At 46.9% G+C, this 20,097-nt stretch overlaps 1 protein-coding gene across 1 annotated transcript in view; it reads right to left on the bottom strand.

The window, feature by feature from the left end:
• The window catches only part of LOC126424776 (nuclear RNA export factor 1-like), a 234,497-nt gene that overhangs the window by 159,553 nt on the left and 54,847 nt on the right, over window positions 1–20,097 (bottom strand). Inside the window, exons 4-5 of the mRNA XM_050087536.1 lie at window positions 15,526–15,641; window positions 10,804–10,893 (exon numbers count right to left, since the gene is read on the bottom strand). Of these exons, the coding sequence (XP_049943493.1) occupies window positions 10,804–10,893; window positions 15,526–15,641 (206 nt within the window). The remainder of the gene's footprint in view (window positions 1–10,803; window positions 10,894–15,525; window positions 15,642–20,097) is intronic.

Raw genomic sequence — 20,097 nt, 5'->3', positions numbered from 1 at the left:
GTTATAGGGTTCACTGTGGCATGTAGCAAATGAGATGACTTTTCTTTCCATCCGCTGTTGAAGGGTGTTCTCCAACACAGAGGCTTGAGCACAGTGCTCAGCAATCATGTTTGTGTCGGTAGACAACATGCCACTGATGTTGATGCCAAGGACATCTGTTGGGGTCTGGTACCCAAAAAGATGTCTGATCTTTGTTCAGACTTGAGAAGGTGACGTATGGCATCCAACGGTCGAGACGTATCTCTCCCAACACTCCTGCTTCCATCTTTTGATATACTGGTGAATGCGAGCATGGAGCCGCTTAAAGGCTACATGGTGCTCCAGGGAAGGGTGTCGCTTACTCCGCTGTAGAGCTCACCGATGCTCCTTAATTGCCTCAGTGACTTCCAGCGACCACAAAGGGACCACATTTCACCAGGGGCACCCTAAAGAGCGAGGGATCATGTTTCCTGCCCCATTAACGATTGTTGTGGTCACCTGCTCAACCATCACATCGATGTTACCGTATGGGGGAGAGGCAACGGTGACCACAGACGTGAAAGTTTCCTAGTCTACCTTGTTTAAAGCCCATCTGGGCAAGCGTCCAGGGGCGTGACGCCGGGGCAGTGGCAGGAAGATAGGGCAGTGGTCACTACCACACAGGTTGTCATGTGCTCCTCAATGGATAGATGGGAGAAGTCCTGGGCTACAAATTGATAAATCAACGGCCGAGTAACTACCACGAGCCACACTGAAATGTGTGGCGGCCCCAGTATGTAAGAGGCAGAGGTCGGACTGATACAGTAAAGTTTCGACATATCTACCTCAGCCAGTAAGCATGGTGCCACCCCACAAGGGGTTATGGGCTTAAAAATCTCCCAAAAGTAGGAAAGGTTTAGTGAGTTTATCAATCACTGCAGCTAATACGTTCAGGGGTGCTGCACCATCTGGAGGAAGATATACATTGCAGGCAGTTATTTCCTGTGTTGTCCTTATCCTGACAGCGACAGCTTCAAGAGGGGTTTGAAGGGGCACGTGACACACTATTATAGTCGCTATGGTTCCTGTAATATCCCTCATAGCTGCGGAGGGCAGGGGTCGGCATTGCCGGGAACCAGGTTTCCTGGAGGGCACTGCAGAAAGTAGGTGTAAAGCTTAACAACAGTTGCCATAGCTCAGCCAGATGGTGGAAAAAACTGCTGTAATTCCACTGGAGGACGACATTGTGAGACCAGGAAGGCATCGAACATTCGATGAGGCAGTTTACGCCTAAGGGTCACCGTCTGCCACCAACTTATTGCCTGAGCAGTCTATATACATTGTCTCTGAGGGTCTGGCGAGATCTAGGTACTCAGCGGATGCCAGAACCTCCACCTCATCCCTAGATGCAGAGCCTGTAGGTAGCGGTGGTGTGGGTGCCGCAGCAGTTTCCTTGGTATTAAGGGTCTTCTTTTTGGACTTTTCTCGCTGCTCCTTGTGTTTCTCTGGCTGGGAGGGCTTCACTGATTCAGTCTCCGGGACTGAGGACGACTGTGAAGCCCTACAACCAGCTGCTTTTGGGCACTTCAGCCACTGGCGGACCTCATGTTTCCCACTAGTAGAAACCTGGGAAGGGAGTGAGCCAAGGGATCCCTTCCTGGAGAAAGGAGCTGAAGAAGACTTATGCTTCTCTGGCTGGGAAGTGGGGATTGGTGTCTGTGATGGATAGAAGGGCAGTGCTACCGAGTTAGGTAGTGCGGTAGAAACAAGGGGTAATTGCCCCCCACCATCAAGGGGGCAGGTGTAGCCTTCTGGCTCTGACAGCCGACTAGAATTTGCGGAATAGATGGGGCTACAACTGTTCTTGTCATAGCCACAAGATGTAGGCGCTCATATTTTCTCTCAGCCTCAGTGTAGGTCAGTCGGTACAGGGTGTTGTATTCCTTGATTTTCCTCTCTTTCTGTAAAATCCTGCAGTCTGGCGAGCAAGGTGAATGATGCTCTCCGCAGCTGACACAGATGGAAGGCAGGGCACATGGCGTATTGGGATGTCATGGACGTCCACAATCTCGACATGTGACATTCTAAGTACAGCGGGAAAACATATGGCTGAACTTCCAGCACTTAAAGCACTGCATCGGGAGAGGGATGTATGGTTTGACATTACAGCAGTAGACCATCACCTTGACCTTCTCAGGTAAGGTGTCACCCTCGAAGGCCATGATGAAAGCACCGGTGGCAGCCAGATTATCCCTCGGACCCCAATGGACGCGCCGCACGAAATGAACACCTCACCACTCTAAATTGGGTGCAACTCGTTGTCAGACTGCAAAAGAACATCCCTGTGGAATATAATACCCTGGATCATATTTAAACCCTTATGTGGCGTGATGGTAGCAGAAACATCCTCCAACTCGTTACAGGCAATTAAAGCCCATGACTGGGCAGAGGATGCCTTTTTTATCAAGACTGACCCAGAGCGCATTTTGGACAAGCCCTCCACCTCCCCAAACTTGTCCTCTAAATGCTCTACAAAAAACTGGATTCATCGAAACAAAGGAGTCCCCATCAGTTCTCATACATCCTTAGCCTGGTGTTCCTCCAATAGTGTGGCCAGGGAGGGGAATGACTTAGGGTCGTACTTTCTTGCACTGTACTGAGACTTGAAACGCTTAGAGACAGCTGGTTTCTGATCACCAGCAAGTGATGACGTGGTATGCTTCATTGTGTATCATCCTTCCTGATGCCACCCACTCCGACAAGGGGACCTCCCCATGGGCGCCACCCAGCTGCAGCAAAAGCTACCTGGCAGCATGGCCTTTGCTGAGAGTCCTGATGCCCAGGGTGATGGGCATCTACTCCTCGGCAAACGTGGGGAGTTAACAGCACAGGAATCAACAGAGTGATCCCTGTGTTGTCAGGGGACTAAAACCAACAGGTACATGGTGGCCCTACCACAACGGACTGGCTACCATTCTGGATACAAGGTGCAAAGAGGTCAATGGTCATCGTCGGCACAGAAAGCAACACTGGATAGTGCATGGTGGAAAAGGCACCCAGGAAGGTATCCTTACCCAAGAGATGGAGAATGAGTTGGCCTGCAATGCGGCGATGAGAAAGTGGGCTAAAGATCTCAATGCACAATGGACAAGATGCATCATGTAAGGCGCCCTTCCCCAATTGGCTCACTCTTTGGGAAAATTTTGAAAATGGAGGTCAAACCCTACAGGGGACCATCACATAAAGGCCGAAACGTGTGCGACTCCTGTTAGTCACCTCTAACGACAGGCCTATTCTAATCCCTGGATCCGCAGGGGGTGTAACAGAGGGATTATCACCCAAATGAGGGCAGGATGCAAGTGACAGCTCATCCCACAAGCTTGTATGTTGCTTCCATTCCTCTACTGAACTGAAATACAAACACTAATCAGCTCACACATGGTACACAGGAGACATTCGTGCTTGAGACGTCAACGGACATATTCAAGAAACTGCAGTGTGAGGCACGGTCAGATAGATGTCTTGCATTGTGGGGTGTCCCACCTACAAAATTCTCAAAGCTGACATTCCAAAATGAGTCACAATTGTACTACTTACTCTGACATACACCTAGTGTAATTACCACTGTGCCAAAATTAGACAAATCCGGAATCCCACAGAGGGCTCTAGCTGTGATTCTTCCCACACAGTATCAAATGGTTCAAATGGCTCTAAGCACGATGAGACTTAACATCTGAGGTCATCAGTCCCCTAGACTTAGAACTACTTAAACCTAACTAACCTACAGACATCACACACATCCATGGCTGAGGCACGATTCGAACCTGTGACCGTAGCAGCAGCATGGTTCCGGACTGTGGCGCCTAGAATTGCTCGGCCACAGCAGCCGGTCACATAGTATCCATACGTGGAATGGGACGGGGTAAAACGGTGCTGGCACACAACGAGCACTCTGCTGCACACTGTGTAGTGGCTTGTTGAGTACAGATGCACATGAAGACATGCAGATAAAAACTCACCACACAGAAAACTGGCCAATGGCCTTGCCTTAATGGTAACACCGGTTCCCGTCAGATCACTGAAGTTAATCGCTGTCGGGCTCGGTTAGCACTTGGATGGTTGACCATCTGGTCTGCCAAGCTCTGTTGGCAAGTGGGGTGAGCTCAGCTCTTGTGAGGCAAACTGAGGGGCTACTTGATCAAGTAGTAGCAACTCCAATCTCGGAAACTGACAGACAACCAGGAGAGAAGTGTGCTGACCACATGCCTCTCCATATCTGCATCCAGTGACGCCTATGGGCCAAGGATGACTCGGTGGCATGTCAGTACCGTTGGGCCTTCATGGCTTGTCCAGTAGTAGTTTACACAGAAGACCTCTGAGAAACACAAGGGAACAGAAATGCTCTTGCTCCGGCTGCGAAGGACAAGGTTTAGGTTAGAAACATACTGAGTTTCCCATCAAAACACCACAGAGGTCAGAGAGTTATGTTTTACTGGAGAGCTGATTTAATCCCTGAAGTGTGATTTTGCAAGGTCTACAAATAGCCATCTTCCATTGGCTCACAACATTTTCAGCCACAGATTTCTTTACATCTCCATCTCCATCTATGACCCTTAAGACATAGTGGAGGGTACCTCCTATAGCTGACAGTTATTCCCTCTCCTGTTCCAGTCGCAAATGGAACAAGGTGAAAGTGACTGTCTATATGCTTCCGTATGAGTACAATTTTCTTATCTCGCTTTTGGGATCTTTACATGAGATTTATACTCGTGGCAGTTCAATCATTCTACAATCTGTTGCAAATGCTGATTCTCTACACTTTCTAAACAGTGATCAGCAGAACAAATGTCGTCTTCCCTCTGAGGGTTCCCATTTGAGTTCACGGAGCATTTCTGTAATACTCTAATGTTGATTGAACCTAGAGGTGACACATCTAACAAAACACCTCTGAACTGCTTCGCTGTCCTCCTTTCATCTGATCTAGTGGCAGGCCCAGACACTCTAGCAGCATTCGAGAACGAGTTCTGAATGCTGTCTCTTTTACAGATGAGATGTACTTTCTCAAAAATCTCACAATAAACCTAAGTCAACCATTCACATTACTTACAACTGACACTGAGATTGTTCTATTTTGTGTCACTGCAACATTATGCCTAGATATTCAATTGAAGAGACTGTCAGGCACCACACCTTTGATTCTGCATTCAAACTACAAGGTTGGTGTTCTTACTCATATGCATCAGCTTACATTTCACCACATTTACAGCAAGCTGCCGTTAACCACAACAAATATAAATTCTACATAAGTCATCTCGTATCCACCTACAGTTGCTCGTCAATGACACTTTCCTGCGCACAACAATGTTGTCAGAAAATAGTTACAGATTGTTGCTCGTATTACCCATCAGAATGTTTACATGTACACAGAGAACTTCCTAGGAGCAATCCTGATGACATCTTTATCTCCGAAGAACATTTGCCATTCAGGATAATATACTGGGTTCTATTACTCAAAAGTTCTTCGAGCAACTCACTTGTCCGAAATCTATTCCTTAAAGGTGAACCGAGTTTCACGCCCGAAATTGTTTCTAAATTTGTATGATTTGTGGATAGAATGTTTTCTCTTTCAAGGAAATTTATTATAATATAACTCTATATCTAATCAAGAAGCCAACATAAGGATATTAATAAGTTCTGAAAGAATATACTGCCATCTGACTGTACATTACTGTATTTTTCTTCTATACAGTCTAGATTTTGGCTTTCACGCCATTGGTGAGTGCAATGTTCTTAGAGCATTAACATCATTCTGCTGTGTACTGTGCAGAATGGCAAATACTCAGTTCAACACATCCGCTTAACATTGATATAAATGGTACAAAATTAATGCCTTGTAAGAATGCAGCACACAAGCAAATCATATCTGGTGAAGTCAGCCCAAAGCAGGTAAACAAATGACTAGCACATGCCTTTAAGACGTAACATTTAAGTGACATCAAAAAATATATACTCTACGCAAGGGCTGACATAGTAAAATAAAAAAAAAAGACATTATGGATACTGGTCTGTAATTCCGCACCTCTGTTATTTTACCTTGCTTATGTCATGGAGTCACCTCCATTTTTTTTCCTCTGTCATACGGGATATTCTGCTGGGCAAGAGATTCATAATGAATGTAAGAAAAATATGTGGTCAATGCACAAGAGTACTCTTTGTGAAACCAGACTGTATAATACCTTGAAATGACGACTTACTTGTTTTCAACTCTTTAAACCGTTTATCAGCAGCAGGCAGTTTGAGCAACAGTTAAAGGATAGTATCCTCCTGCATGTACAAGTTTTGTAAATGCAAAGTTTTGGATGTGGCAGCACGTGGAAGACATATGTTCAAAACCCGGTGGGTAGAGCAGACTTGTAAGACTTTTACTTAAGTTCCCTCAGTTTTCCATTGCAAAACACCTCTAAGAACACCAGAATTGTCCCAATGAAAAACTATCTTTTTGAAAACCGAATCTCTTCTCATATACTTTTTCACCCAGGCAGTCCTACATCAATTTCATAACATTTGCCACATACCATTTCACTCTAAGCGCAGTAATGTATAAGAAAATTCCCTTTTGAACCCAGGAAACACTAGTCGTATAAAAAACTTCCTGGCAGATTAAAACTGTGTGCCCGACCGAGACTCGAACTCGGGACCTTTGCCTTTCGCGGGCAAGTGCTCTACCATCTGAGCTACCAAAGCACAACTCACGCCCGGTACTCACAGCTTTACTTCTGCCAGTATCTCGTCTCCTACCTTCCAAACTTTACAGAAGCTCTCCTGAGAACCTTGCAGAACTAGCACTCCTGAAAGAAAGGATATAGCGGAGACATGGCTTAGCCACAGCCTGGGGGATGTTTCCAGAATGAGATTTTCACTCTGCAGTGGAGTGTGCGCTGATATGAAACTTCCTGGCAGATTAAAACTGTGTGCCCGACCGAGACTCGAACTCGGGACCTTTGCCTTTTGCGGGCAAGTGCTCTACCATCTGAGCTACCGAAGCACGACTCACGCCCGGTACTCACATCTTTACTTCTGCCAGTATCTTGTCTCCTACCTTCCAAACTTTACAGAATCTGAGTCTCGGTCGGGCACACAGCTTTAATCTGCCAGGAAGTTTCATGTCAGCGCACACTCCACTGCAGAGTGAAAATCTCATTCTGGAAACATCCCCCAGACTGTGGCTAAGCCATGTCTCCGCAATATCCTTTCTTTCAGGAGTGCTAGTTCTGCAAGGTTCGCAGGAGAGCTTCTGTAAAGTTTGGAAGGTAGGAGACGAGATACTGGCAGAAGTAAAGATGTGAGTACCGGGCGTGAGTCGTGCTTCGGTAGCTCAGATGGTAGAGCACTTGCCCGCAAAAGGCAAAGGTCCCGAGTTCGAGTCTCGGTCGGGCACACAGTTTTAATCTGCCAGGAAGTTTCATATCAGCGCACACTCCGCTGCAGAGTGAAAATCTCATTCTGGACTAGTTGTATATTTTGCAGGCAAATGAAAGCTACATCACATTTTATGGTGGAGTGCCAGCTTCAATTCTCATTTTGATTCAATTTTTTCTTTTCCCCCTCCCCCTGCCCCAGGCTAAATTGGTAAACTCACATCTCATCCACAGTAACCAGCCAGCACAAAAATTGAAGCATTGCCTTGACTGTTTTTGGTTTTGATCAGCAATCAAAAAATGTGGTGTCAGCCTTGTACAAAGGTTTCCTTCACCCTCTCTTCTTCTGATACGCTTAGGTGGCAATTATTTCATATATCTGTACTAACTCAAGGTACAATATAATACACAGCATTTCATAACATTTTCATCTATAGCTGCAGTTTCAGGATATCATCCAATCCGAGATCTTCAGAAGTAGTACGGACACATCCAAATTCTTTTATTTACTAGTGAAAATAATAATGAACAGACTCCTGACAAAATTTCAATTTTGGGTGAATTTCCATCGGCAATAAACCATTCAACAAGAAAGATTAATGTAGACAGTCTCTTGAGTGAAATAGCACAAAATGACTACTTTAAAAAACTGTCTATTCTGCAGATCACATTGACATTGAAGAGCATTAATGCTGAATTTTTTACTGATACAATAAAAACAAAAGTTCATAAATGAAAGAATCACATCTTTTCACCAAGATCTCATAATTAACAGCTTATCAGAAGCAACATTTCAATTACACAAAAACCTCATCTCAATAACATGGTTTTTGAATAATAAAATGATTTAAATAACTCTCTCAATCTCCAGCAAACAATGGAAAGTTCAGATTAGAATATCAACAATATTAGGAAAAAGATATATTGCTACTCACTGTAAAGACTACCAACCAGCTGTCCACCAGGACGAATGGCCGCCACCAAACTGTGGCCAAGAGCAAAGTGGACCACACTGCGGCGCAACAGGCAGCTGAACATAACAGGCTTGATTTCAAAGGCTTCTTCACAACCTGGGGCATCTGGGTCCTCTCTCCATTGCCAACTTTTCTTAAGTGTGTAGATGGGACTTATCTTTACAAAACATTTTCCACTCCCGAAATTATCCCAGCCTCAACCTACGATAACTACTGTCCCCACCCCTTCTACCCAACAGTTTCCACCCCTTGCTGTATCATCTCCCACAATTCACGTACTCTCACTCTCATTGTGCGCCACACACTGTCAACACACCCACTGGTCTTTTGCCTTTATCTAATCCTCTCCTTTTCGGTTTCCAATTCCTTCCCTTCCTCTCCCACAACCCCAACACTGTACCTAGCAGCTTTGTCCTGCCACCATCTAATCCCTGCATGCTCTGACAGAAAGCACTCACCTCTTTCTCTCCACAGCCGTATCCAGCTCTCCCTCCTCCTTCCCCACCCCACTCCAGATTGCCACTTCCATTTAACACGACAGCTGAATTTGGCCGAAGTGGCTGCCTGCTTGTTTGTATATATCTGTGTGTGTGTGTGTGTGTGTGTGTGTGTGTGTGTGTGCGTGTGCGCTTTCTGATAAAAGCTTTAGCCAAAAGTTCTATGCGTAACAGTGTTCTCATTGTGCATGTCTGCAATACAAAGTATCATCATTGCAGTGAGTATCAATCTATCCTTATTATAATATTCTCATTTTCATTTCCTAGACTTATTTCTCACAAGGTGGAGTTTCAATAACAAAGAATCTCAAGTCTGCAAATAGTTTCCATCCTCCAGCATAGGAAAGTGGTACTCATAATACCATAGTCGTGCAATACGTCACTCTGTTATATGAATAACAAATAAATATTTCTACATATAAATAATGGGAATATGTGAAGGAAAGCAATTTGGTCATGCTGAGTTATTTTAATGACCATCCCAAAATTTGCCCGTAATGTTTTACGAAAAACACTGAATACTTTGGCTGGCGAAGAGTTCTCGGGCGAAGATGATGAGTATGTCACTCGTCGAAACGTCGCAGTTTGAAGACATTGCCACCCGGCTGGAAGCCCGAGAACTCTTCGCCAGCTGTATACGCCGGGAAAGCATACATTCACATTTACTGAATACTTTATATAGAGTTGTCAGATGAGGCAACATCCACATACTACGGAAAATAAAAGATAAAGATTATCAGATTGTTATTAAGTTTGCAAAGCAAAATTATTTTAATCATTCTCATATTTTGAGCGGTTATGAAAATACTGTTGGCTGAAAGTTGTCAGTCTTGCTAAATGGCGAGTACCATTAATGTTAAGTTGTGAAACTGCACAAATAGGAGAACCTTGTAAATGTTTATAACTTCCTGCATGATTATAAAAATACTGTGCTTTTAGCATTATAACCATTATTATTAATACTCTATACAATGGCTAACTTAATTGACATTGACCAGTTTAATGCTAGTCACCTTCTTAACACACTGTCATCGTAGAGCAACTACTGGCTAGTCATGCAAGCCTCCACTGCTGACGGAAGTTGTGGCAGTGAAGTGGTGGACATGTGCCAGTCGGCTGTACAGAATCAGAGCAGTGAGACAGGCCTACGTGGAACTCTTAAGAATGGCAGAGAGGAATTATTGACGGATCAGAGACAAATGTCACACCTCGTCACGGGAATTTGTTTCAAACCTAGTAGGAATTGGTACCATCAGGATACGGAGGATCTTCTCGACAGTTTTCAAGTGAACACTGTGCAAGGAACTGCACACAAATGGACATTTGAAATATGTGGAGGGTGTAGTTTTCAGGGCAGAGGTCATCCTGTCCCAAGTTAAGGATTTTTTCAGAGTGTGAGATAGGCTCAGTCTGTTGTGTCACTTTTAACGTGAATTGAGGATGTTTGTTTCAACACTCTTCGTGACTACATCTTATGCTGAGTGCACTGTGGAAGCTCTCATTTTTCAACATGACAACAGCCAAGTTCACCCGCACACACATTGCTGGTTTCACACGTTCAGGCACTTTATTACACAAGAAGAAGCACACTAAATACCATACAATAAGTCTGGAACTATTTGTAACAGAATATGGAATGTAGCAATCAATAATGTTATAATTTGGTAGCTATAAGGGATCCAATCATCACCGAGCAGTCACAGCTCGATACAGCACACCTGTTCACTCTTCCTTTGATGCCATTATTGAGGCTAGAGACTTGGTGTTGCCCTTATTAGTATGATGTTGCCCCTATTAGTATGATGTCTGCTGAGAGTACCAAATTTTTCATCTGGTGTGCTTATACAGAACATAATTATCACCGAGAGCTGAATCATCACATGGCCAGTGAGAGAAATGAAAGCCAAAGAATGTAGAAAAAATACTACTGTGAAATGAAAAAGGAAGTGTACTTACAAAGTAAGGCGTAATTTTCTGTGGTGATATTCGTTTGTTGATGGCTGCGATCACAAATCTTCTCTCATATTCTGGAACAGGAGTTTTGATCTGGAAATAAAATATATGAAGCTTCATACACCACCACCAACATAATAACAACATAGGAAATGGAAAAGTAAAAGTAAAGATTAATTTTTTTCTGGACATTTCTACCATATGAAACAGAACAGGCCAAAAGAACAATTCTTTCTGGAGTAAGAAAACAACAATAGCATGGATCACAGAAATTAGAAAGAAACTAAAAGAAACATCATCAAAGGATCGGGAATAATACAAGCACTTTTCAATCAACATCCTTAATTTTTTCAAGGTTGCCGGGGGGGGGGGGGGGGGGGGGGGGGAGAACAAACCAGGACAACATGGACAGAAGAAAGAAAACGATAACATCGGGAGAAGATGAATGAGTACGTGATAAAAGCAGAAACAACAGAGAATGTACATAAACCGAGTGTTGTTAAGTAGTCAATACAACAACAACAACAACAACAACAATAATAATAATAATAACACTCTGCACTTCATAACTGATGCATAAGTCTTTAATTTGGCTCAAACGTGCGTATAGCCTTCCTACGTAATGGTGCAAAAGCGTGGTGCCATGCGATGTCATTCTTGAGCCTGACAACCCTCCAAATGGCAATGTGTCAACACATGCAAAAAAAAGTTCATGTGACGTGTGAGGTGGGTTACTGGTGTCACATTGGCACCGAATTTGACCACAATTCTGCCCAACACCACAACGGATGTGTCACACAATTGAAAAGTCGTCACAGCACGTCTTACCCGCATTTCATTTTTTCCACTGACACCTCTGTGGTGGAGGTCAGAACCGCGATGCCCAGTGTCGAATGAGTAGGCGAGGAGAACATTTCAGACACACTAACACTCAGGATCGAAACGAAAAGGTCTCAGGATGTGGAAAAAGGGCATCAGTAAAACCACCCCTTCCCCTGTGGTGTCAATTTCCCACACATTTGGTGGTCAAAAACAACCATTTGCAGTGTGATAAGCAACAGGAAGACATTCTTAACAGCCTTTGGCCTTCGGCATTGGTGGCATCTCGTGGGCTACTCGACCCTTCTCAGCAGACGTCACGGAACCCTGTTGAACGTGATCTCTCCCTTTTCAGGTGCAGCGCTACCACAATTTTTGCTCTGATGCACAGGATGGAACCAGTAGGGCCCATTGAAAATCATTTGACAAAATTTGAATGTGATCCAAAGCAGCAAAGGATCTTCATGTTTTTTCGATGTTCCTGTTTCACACCCTCCTGCGACACAATCACAGAAGGGTGTGACATTGGCACATGCGTGAATAAAATAGCAAAGGGTCCCTCTAAAGTCTCCAGGTTGGCAAAATATTCAGTAGCAGCTGCCTACATTTACTGGGAATTTTAAAAATGTGCTGTTACACAGAAAACCTGTGAAGTTGCCAGGGGCACCTGCAGGTAATCAACTAGCTAACATCCTCCCGTGGCTTGCCTGCTGCACACAACTAGGAGTATTTCTCAGGTTTTTCCTGTAAAGAAAACATTTTCAAATTACTCAATAAGTGTGGATAGGTCCCACAAATAGTTTTGCTGAACTTGGGGGTCTTAGAGGAACATTTTACTGTTTTATTCATGCTTGTGTCAGTTTCACACCATTCCGTGATCCTGCCACAGGAGGGTGTGAAATAGGAACACTGAAAAAACGTAAGGCCCTTTACTGCTTTGCATCACGTTCAAATTTCGTCGAATGGTTTTGAATGGGCCCTACTGCACCCACCCCGTACACTAGAGCAAAAACTGCACTCCAAAGGGGTGAGATCATATTCAATGGGGTTGCAGCTCTGTGATGTCTGTTGAGAACGGGGTGAATAGTTCAGGTGATGTCAACAGTGCCAAATGTTGTCAAAAATGTCTTCCTTTTGCTCATCACACTCAAAAATGGTTGTTTTTCACCGCAAAATGTGTGGGAATCAAAGTCTGCAGGAAAGAGGTGGTTACATTGATGCCCTTTATGTCATCTTCTGAAGCTTTTTTTTGGTGTAGATTGTGAGTGGTGGTATGTCTGAAACGTTTTCCTCAGCAACGCGTACAAAAACTGCACAATTTCAATTCCGGGTGTTGTGATTCAGACCTCCATCGCAAAGGCATTAAAAGGAGTGGTAAGAGGGCTGTGATGACCTCGCAATCGTGTGACACTTCGACTGTGGCACTGGGTAGAACTGTGACTGAATTTGGTGCCAATGTGACATCATTAACCCACTTTATACATCACATGAGCTTCTGAGCTCTGGCCTATTTTTCACACGTGTCAACATTCGCTGAAGTGTTGTCAAACCTGAGGGTGACATTGCATGCCACTACGCTTTTCCACCACTACAGAGGAACATTGTAGGCACCTTTGAGCTGAAGTTCAAACTTATGCATCAGAATGGAAGACAAAAAAGAAATTGATCCTTTAATTTTCTTGTGCACTGTAATAATGGTAACAATGACAACAGTATGAGATTATAAGGCTGGGAGAGGTAGCACCTTCCACTGTGTGAACTTTCCAGTTACAGACTTTGGTCCTCATCACTTCTTAAGCCCTCCCCCCATGCACGCACGTCTGAAGGAACAGGCACTGCAGCAATCAACAGTCGTATGAAATATGAGAATCATATTTGCATTTGCTAAACTTTGGCTGCACTATGCACTGCTGCCAATGCAAACTTGTTCACAGGCCAGGACTCGAACCAGGTACTTCCACGTGACTGCCTCGACCATCCGAGCATGCTCCCCAAACCGATCCAAATTTCCGTAATGTCACTGATTTCGCCTACACACACACACGCACACACACACACACACACACACACACACACACACACACACACACACAGAGGGAGAGGGAGTGGGAGAGAGGGAGAGGGAGAGGGAGAGGGAGAGGGAGAGGGAGAGGGAGAGAGGGAGAGGGAGAGGGAGAGGGAGAGGGAGATACTGTGAGTCCTATACAGGAAGAGATGTATGATTAAATTCGTCCAGTTGTTTAGTGTAAAATACTATATTGTAGTGGCTGTGTTGTTCTAACGTACTTTGCAATGTCCTTCAGACATTCACGCATTTTATGCCTAATAAAGAGCTTTGACTTTAATCACATATCTCTTCCCATATGGGACTCACAATATCCGTGCCAGTATAGGATGTAGATGAAAGCAGCGAGATACGAAAATTTGGGTACGTCCAGGGAGAGTGCTTCAGTGGCCGAGGCAGACGAGGTGACCACTAGTGTTAAGTGGAAGATCTAGGTTGAAGTCCTGGCCTATGTACAAGTTTTCACTGTCAATAATGCATAGTGCAGCCAAAGTCTGGCAATATTCACAAATGCTTCTCATAAATATAGCATTATTATCGTTAGTTATACTATTGAGGTGATTCTTGGTTTGTTGGGACAGATTTTTATGTTCGAAGTGTTGCTGGTCCATTGTAAGACATCCTTTTGGCAAGTTTCAATCATCACAAGTAATCGCTCAGAGTCTGCAGTGCCATGCATTGCACCACGAATCCCCTCCCTGGCGAAGTTCCATGTTTTTGTCAATGCAGATCTAAGAATGTACAAAAATGAAAAGAGAATAATCTTGATGACAGAAGTCTGTCAGATGAGATGTACTTGTGAAGCAGCTAACACTAAGTTGCAAACTGAATTGCAGATTGAAGTTGAGTTGTAAATTGAGTTTAAGTTGTAGTTTCCACAACAAACTAGATTGTGTCCAGAGCACATAGCCTGTTTTTCTTCACAGTAAAAGTTGCATTATGGGAAGAACAGCTAGAAGAAGTGAAGGTTCTGCCTGGTATAAGGTGAAAGCATACTTCAAGATGGCAGAAACCTTCACCCAGGACATTTGAAGTGCATAAAACATTAATTCGTCCCAGAGTATCTCCACATCCGACAATTCTGTGTTTGGTGAAAAGCAACATCCTTAAACAGATAGTGCTGCCTCAGCAGAAAACCATATATTGAGATGAGTAAATCTTGAAAAACATGCCCAGCAGATGCAAGCAATCACTCTCCAGATATAAACGACTGCTAATTGGTCCGTATGTAACACTGCCCTACAGATAAAAAGCAACGTCCATCTGTACACAGCCATAACATAGCAATACAGGAATTGCTGCAATTAACATTTCACAATGGCAATCTTAAGGATTCCCAACAACTCCCACATCATATACCTGGGTAGCCAATTCTGTTTCATATTCTGGACCTGACTGCCCACACTGTTGCCACATTATTACAGTGTCCTGCTTCATACCATTACCTGCATATACTGAAATAAACTGTTCATTCATTTCACTGGGTTTTTTACTTTCACGTTGGTGCATCACCTCAAAATTATACATAAGAGTAGGGTAAAAACAAGGGCATACAATTGTTCTGAATCTTTCATTTCTGTGATTTTCCTTTAGTCAGTTAATCATCCACCTTAGTTCTTCCTTCCTGCAGTAAAAAATAGAAGAAAAGAGACCAGTAAGATATTTTGTCTGTCACTGGTACATTACACACTTGGACATATGATGGATCTACCACCTGTCTGATGTAGTATTTTTTCAAGAAGAAATTTTCTTGACTTCTATCAATACACATTGAAAAATTCTGTAATATATTACAGCTACTACCACTTAGATTTCTATGTAAAAGAAACTGATGTACTTACAGTGATCTGGTGCCACTGGCTAGCATTATGACCAATATCAGTAAGAATATCACCGTGCATGTTGGCAAACTTCAAGGAATTTGAGGAGTTCAACTCCACGAATTCTTCTGCAATTCCTGTAAGTAACAGAAGTAAACATTTTATAACGACTTTCTTTCGTGAACGTAATTGAAATATGACTTTTTATCAACATCTGCACAATGGCTGCCCGTTTCTCTACATAACAAAAGAAAAGTATGTTCTTTCTAGAGAAGAAGAAAAATTAATGATTACTGGGAGCTGACTAGAATCTCAGAACTAGGGAGCTGACACACAAAGGAACTTACTGCACCACATATTGAACAAAAATGTATTACCTTTCCTTTTCAGTTCCAAATTGATTACCTTAAAGGAACACAGGCTGGTGGCAGGAAAGGAATAAAGGAAAAGGATGACATGGTAATGTAACAATGGGTGGAGCTAGTACTGGATCAGTGTACAGGGAAAGTACAGAGGAGATGCATGGAGGTGAGAGAAGGAGGGATTAAAAAGAAAGGAAGGAGGACAGAGCAAATGGAATTGGGAGGGGGGGGGTCATGAATGAAGATGAGGCAGGCACGTGGAGGCCACAGGATGGAGATAGAGTCAAAAGGAGGGGAGTGTGGGTAAAGCGAGGCGAGGTGGGGGTAAAGTGAGCTGAGATGGGGGTAAAAGCAAGAGAAGTCGAGCTAAGGCGGGAGAAGGAGATGGTGGAGCAAAGGCAGCAGGAGGAGGAGAGGCTGGAGATAAGGCAGCAGGAGGAGGAGAGGCTGGAGATAAGGCAGCAGGAGGAGGAGAGGCTGGAGATAAGGCAGCAGGAGGAGGAGAGGCTGGAGATAAGGCAGCAGGAGGAGGAGAGGCTGGAGATAAGGCAGCAGGAGGAGGAGAGGCTGGAGATAAGGCAGCAGGAGGAGGAGAGGCTGGAGATAAGGCAGCAGGAGGAGGAGAGGCTGGAGATAAGGCAGCAGGAGGAGGAGAGGCTGGAGATAAGGCAGCAGGAGGAGGAGAGGCTGGAGATAAGGCAGCAGGAGGAGGAGAGGCTGGAGATAAGGCAGCAGGAGGAGGAGAGGCTGGAGATAAGGCAGCAGGAGGAGGAGAGGCTGGAGATAAGGCAGCAGGAGGAGGAGAGGCTGGAGATAAGGCAGCAGGAGGAGGAGAGGCTGGAGATAAGGCAGCAGGAGGAGGAGAGGCTGGAGATAAGGCAGCAGGAGGAGGAGAGGCTGGAGATAAGGCAGCAGGAGGAGGAGAGGCTGGAGATAAGGCAGCAGGAGGAGGAGAGGCTGGAGATAAGGCAGCAGGAGGAGGAGAGGCTGGAGATAAGGCAGCAGGAGGAGGAGAGGCTGGAGATAAGGCAGCAGGAGGAGGAGAGGCTGGAGATAAGGCAGCAGGAGGAGGAGAGGCTGGAGATAAGGCAGCAGGAGGAGGAGAGGCTGGAGATAAGGCAGCAGGAGGAGGAGAGGCTGGAGATAAGGCAGCAGGAGGAGGAGAGGCTGGAGATAAGGCAGCAGGAGGAGGAGAGGCTGGAGATAAGGCAGCAGGAGGAGGAGAGGCTGGAGATAAGGCAGCAGGAGGAGGAGAGGCTGGAGATAAGGCAGCAGGAGGAGGAGAGGCTGGAGATAAGGCAGCAGGAGGAGGAGAGGCTGGAGATAAGGCAGCAGGAGGAGGAGAGGCTGGAGATAAGGCAGCAGGAGGAGGAGAGGCTGGAGATAAGGCAGCAGGAGGAGGAGAGGCTGGAGATAAGGCAGCAGGAGGAGGAGAGGCTGGAGATAAGGCAGCAGGAGGAGGAGAGGCTGGAGATAAGGCAGCAGGAGGAGGAGAGGCTGGAGATAAGGCAGCAGGAGGAGGAGAGGCTGGAGATAAGGCAGCAGGAGGAGGAGAGGCTGGAGATAAGGCAGCAGGAGGAGGAGAGGCTGGAGATAAGGCAGCAGGAGGAGGAGAGGCTGGAGATAAGGCAGCAGGAGGAGGAGAGGCTGGAGATAAGGCAGCAGGAGGAGGAGAGGCTGGAGATAAGGCAGCAGGAGGAGGAGAGGCTGGAGATAAGGCAGCAGGAGGAGGAGAGGCTGGAGATAAGGCAGCAGGAGGAGGAGAGGCTGGAGATAAGGCAGCAGGAGGAGGAGAGGCTGGAGATAAGGCAGCAGGAGGAGGAGAGGCTGGAGATAAGGCAGCAGGAGGAGGAGAGGCTGGAGATAAGGCAGCAGGAGGAGGAGAGGCTGGAGATAAGGCAGCAGGAGGAGGAGAGGCTGGAGATAAGGCAGCAGGAGGAGGAGAGGCTGGAGATAAGGCAGCAGGAGGAGGAGAGGCTGGAGATAAGGCAGCAGGAGGAGGAGAGGCTGGAGATAAGGCAGCAGGAGGAGGAGAGGCTGGAGATAAGGCAGCAGGAGGAGGAGAGGCTGGAGATAAGGCAGCAGGAGGAGGAGAGGCTGGAGATAAGGCAGCAGGAGGAGGAGAGGCTGGAGATAAGGCAGCAGGAGGAGGAGAGGCTGGAGATAAGGCAGCAGGAGGAGGAGAGGCTGGAGATAAGGCAGCAGGAGGAGGAGAGGCTGGAGATAAGGCAGCAGGAGGAGGAGAGGCTGGAGATAAGGCAGCAGGAGGAGGAGAGGCTGGAGATAAGGCAGCAGGAGGAGGAGAGGCTGGAGATAAGGCAGCAGGAGGAGGAGAGGCTGGAGATAAGGCAGCAGGAGGAGGAGAGGCTGGAGATAAGGCAGCAGGAGGAGGAGGAGAGGCTGGAGATAAGGCAGCAGGAGGAGGAGAGGCTGGAGATAAGGCAGCAGGAGGAGGAGAGGCTGGAGATAAGGCAGCAGGAGGAGGAGGAGAGGCTGGAGATAAGGCAGCAGGAGGAGGAGGAGAGGCTGGAGATAAGGCAGCAGGAGGAGGAGGAGAGGCTGGAGATAAGGCAGCAGGAGGAGGAGGAGAGGCTGGAGATAAGGCAGCAGGAGGAGGAGGAGAGGCTGGAGATAAGGCAGCAGGAGGAGGAGGAGAGGCTGGAGATAAGGCAGCAGGAGGAGGAGGAGAGGCTGGAGATAAGGCAGCAGGAGGAGGAGGAGAGGCTGGAGATAAGGCAGCAGGAGGAGGAGGAGAGGCTGGAGATAAGGCAGCAGGAGGAGGAGGAGAGGCTGGAGATAAGGCAGCAGGAGGAGGAGGAGAGGCTGGAGATAAGGCAGCAGGAGGAGGAGGAGAGGCTGGAGATAAGGCAGCAGGAGGAGGAGGAGAGGCTGGAGATAAGGCGGCAGGAGGAGGAGGAGAGGCTGGAGATAAGGCAGGCAGGAGGAGGAGGAGAGGCTGGAGATAAGGCGGCAGGAGGAGGAGGAGAGGCTGGAGATAAGGCGGCAGGAGGAGGAGGAGAGGCTGGAGATAAGGCGGCAGGAGGAGGAGGAGAGGCTGGAGATAAGGCGGCAGGAGGAGGAGGAGAGGCTGGAGATAAGGCGGCAGGAGGAGGAGGAGAGGCTGGAGATAAGGCGGCAGGAGGAGGAGGAGAGGCTGGAGATAAGGCGGCAGGAGGAGGAGGAGAGGCTGGAGATAAGGCGGCAGGAGGAGGAGGAGAGGCTGGAGATAAGGCGGCAGGAGGAGGAGGAGAGGCTGGAGATAAGGCGGCAGGAGGAGGAGGAGAGGCTGGAGATAAGGCGGCAGGAGGAGGAGGAGAGGCTGGAGATAAGGCAGGCAGGAGGAGGAGGAGAGGCTGGAGATAAGGCAGCAGGAGGAGGAGGAGAGGCTGGAGATAAGGCAGCAGGAGGAGGAGGAGAGGCTGGAGATAAGGCAGCAAGGAGGAGGAGAGGCTGGAGATAAGGCAGCAGGAGGAGGAGAGGCTGGAGATAAGGCAGCAGGAGGAGGAGAGGCTGGAGATAAGGCAGCAGGAGGAGGAGAGGCTGGAGATAAGGCAGCAGGAGGAGGAGAGGCTGGAGATAAGGCAGCAGGAGGAGGAGAGGCTGGAGATAAGGCAGCAGGAGGAGGAGAGGCTGGAGATAAGGCAGCAGGAGGAGGAGAGGCTGGAGATAAGGCAGCAGGAGGAGGAGAGGCTGGAGATAAGGCAGCAGGAGGAGGAGAGGCTGGAGATAAGGCAGCAGGAGGAGGAGAGGCTGGAGATAAGGCAGCAGGAGGAGGAGAGGCTGGAGATAAGGCAGCAGGAGGAGGAGAGGCTGGAGATAAGGCAGCAGGAGGAGGAGAGGCTGGAGATAAGGCAGCAGGAGGAGGAGAGGCTGGAGATAAGGCAGCAGGAGGAGGAGAGGCTGGAGATAAGGCAGCAGGAGGAGGAGAGGCTGGAGATAAGGCAGCAGGAGGAGGAGAGGCTGGAGATAAGGCAGCAGGAGGAGGAGAGGCTGGAGATAAGGCAGCAGGAGGAGGAGAGGCTGGAGATAAGGCAGCAGGAGGAGGAGAGGCTGGAGATAAGGCAGCAGGAGGAGGAGAGGCTGGAGATAAGGCAGCAGGAGGAGGAGAGGCTGGAGATAAGGCAGCAGGAGGAGGAGAGGCTGGAGATAAGGCAGCAGGAGGAGGAGAGGCTGGAGATAAGGCAGCAGGAGGAGGAGAGGCTGGAGATAAGGGGAGATAAGGCAGCAGGAG

This window comes from Schistocerca serialis, chromosome 10, assembly GCF_023864345.2.
Source record: "Schistocerca serialis cubense isolate TAMUIC-IGC-003099 chromosome 10, iqSchSeri2.2, whole genome shotgun sequence".
NCBI classification, from domain to species: Eukaryota; Metazoa; Arthropoda; class Insecta; order Orthoptera; family Acrididae; genus Schistocerca; species Schistocerca serialis.
This window is presented reverse-complemented; position numbering and strand designations above follow the sequence as displayed.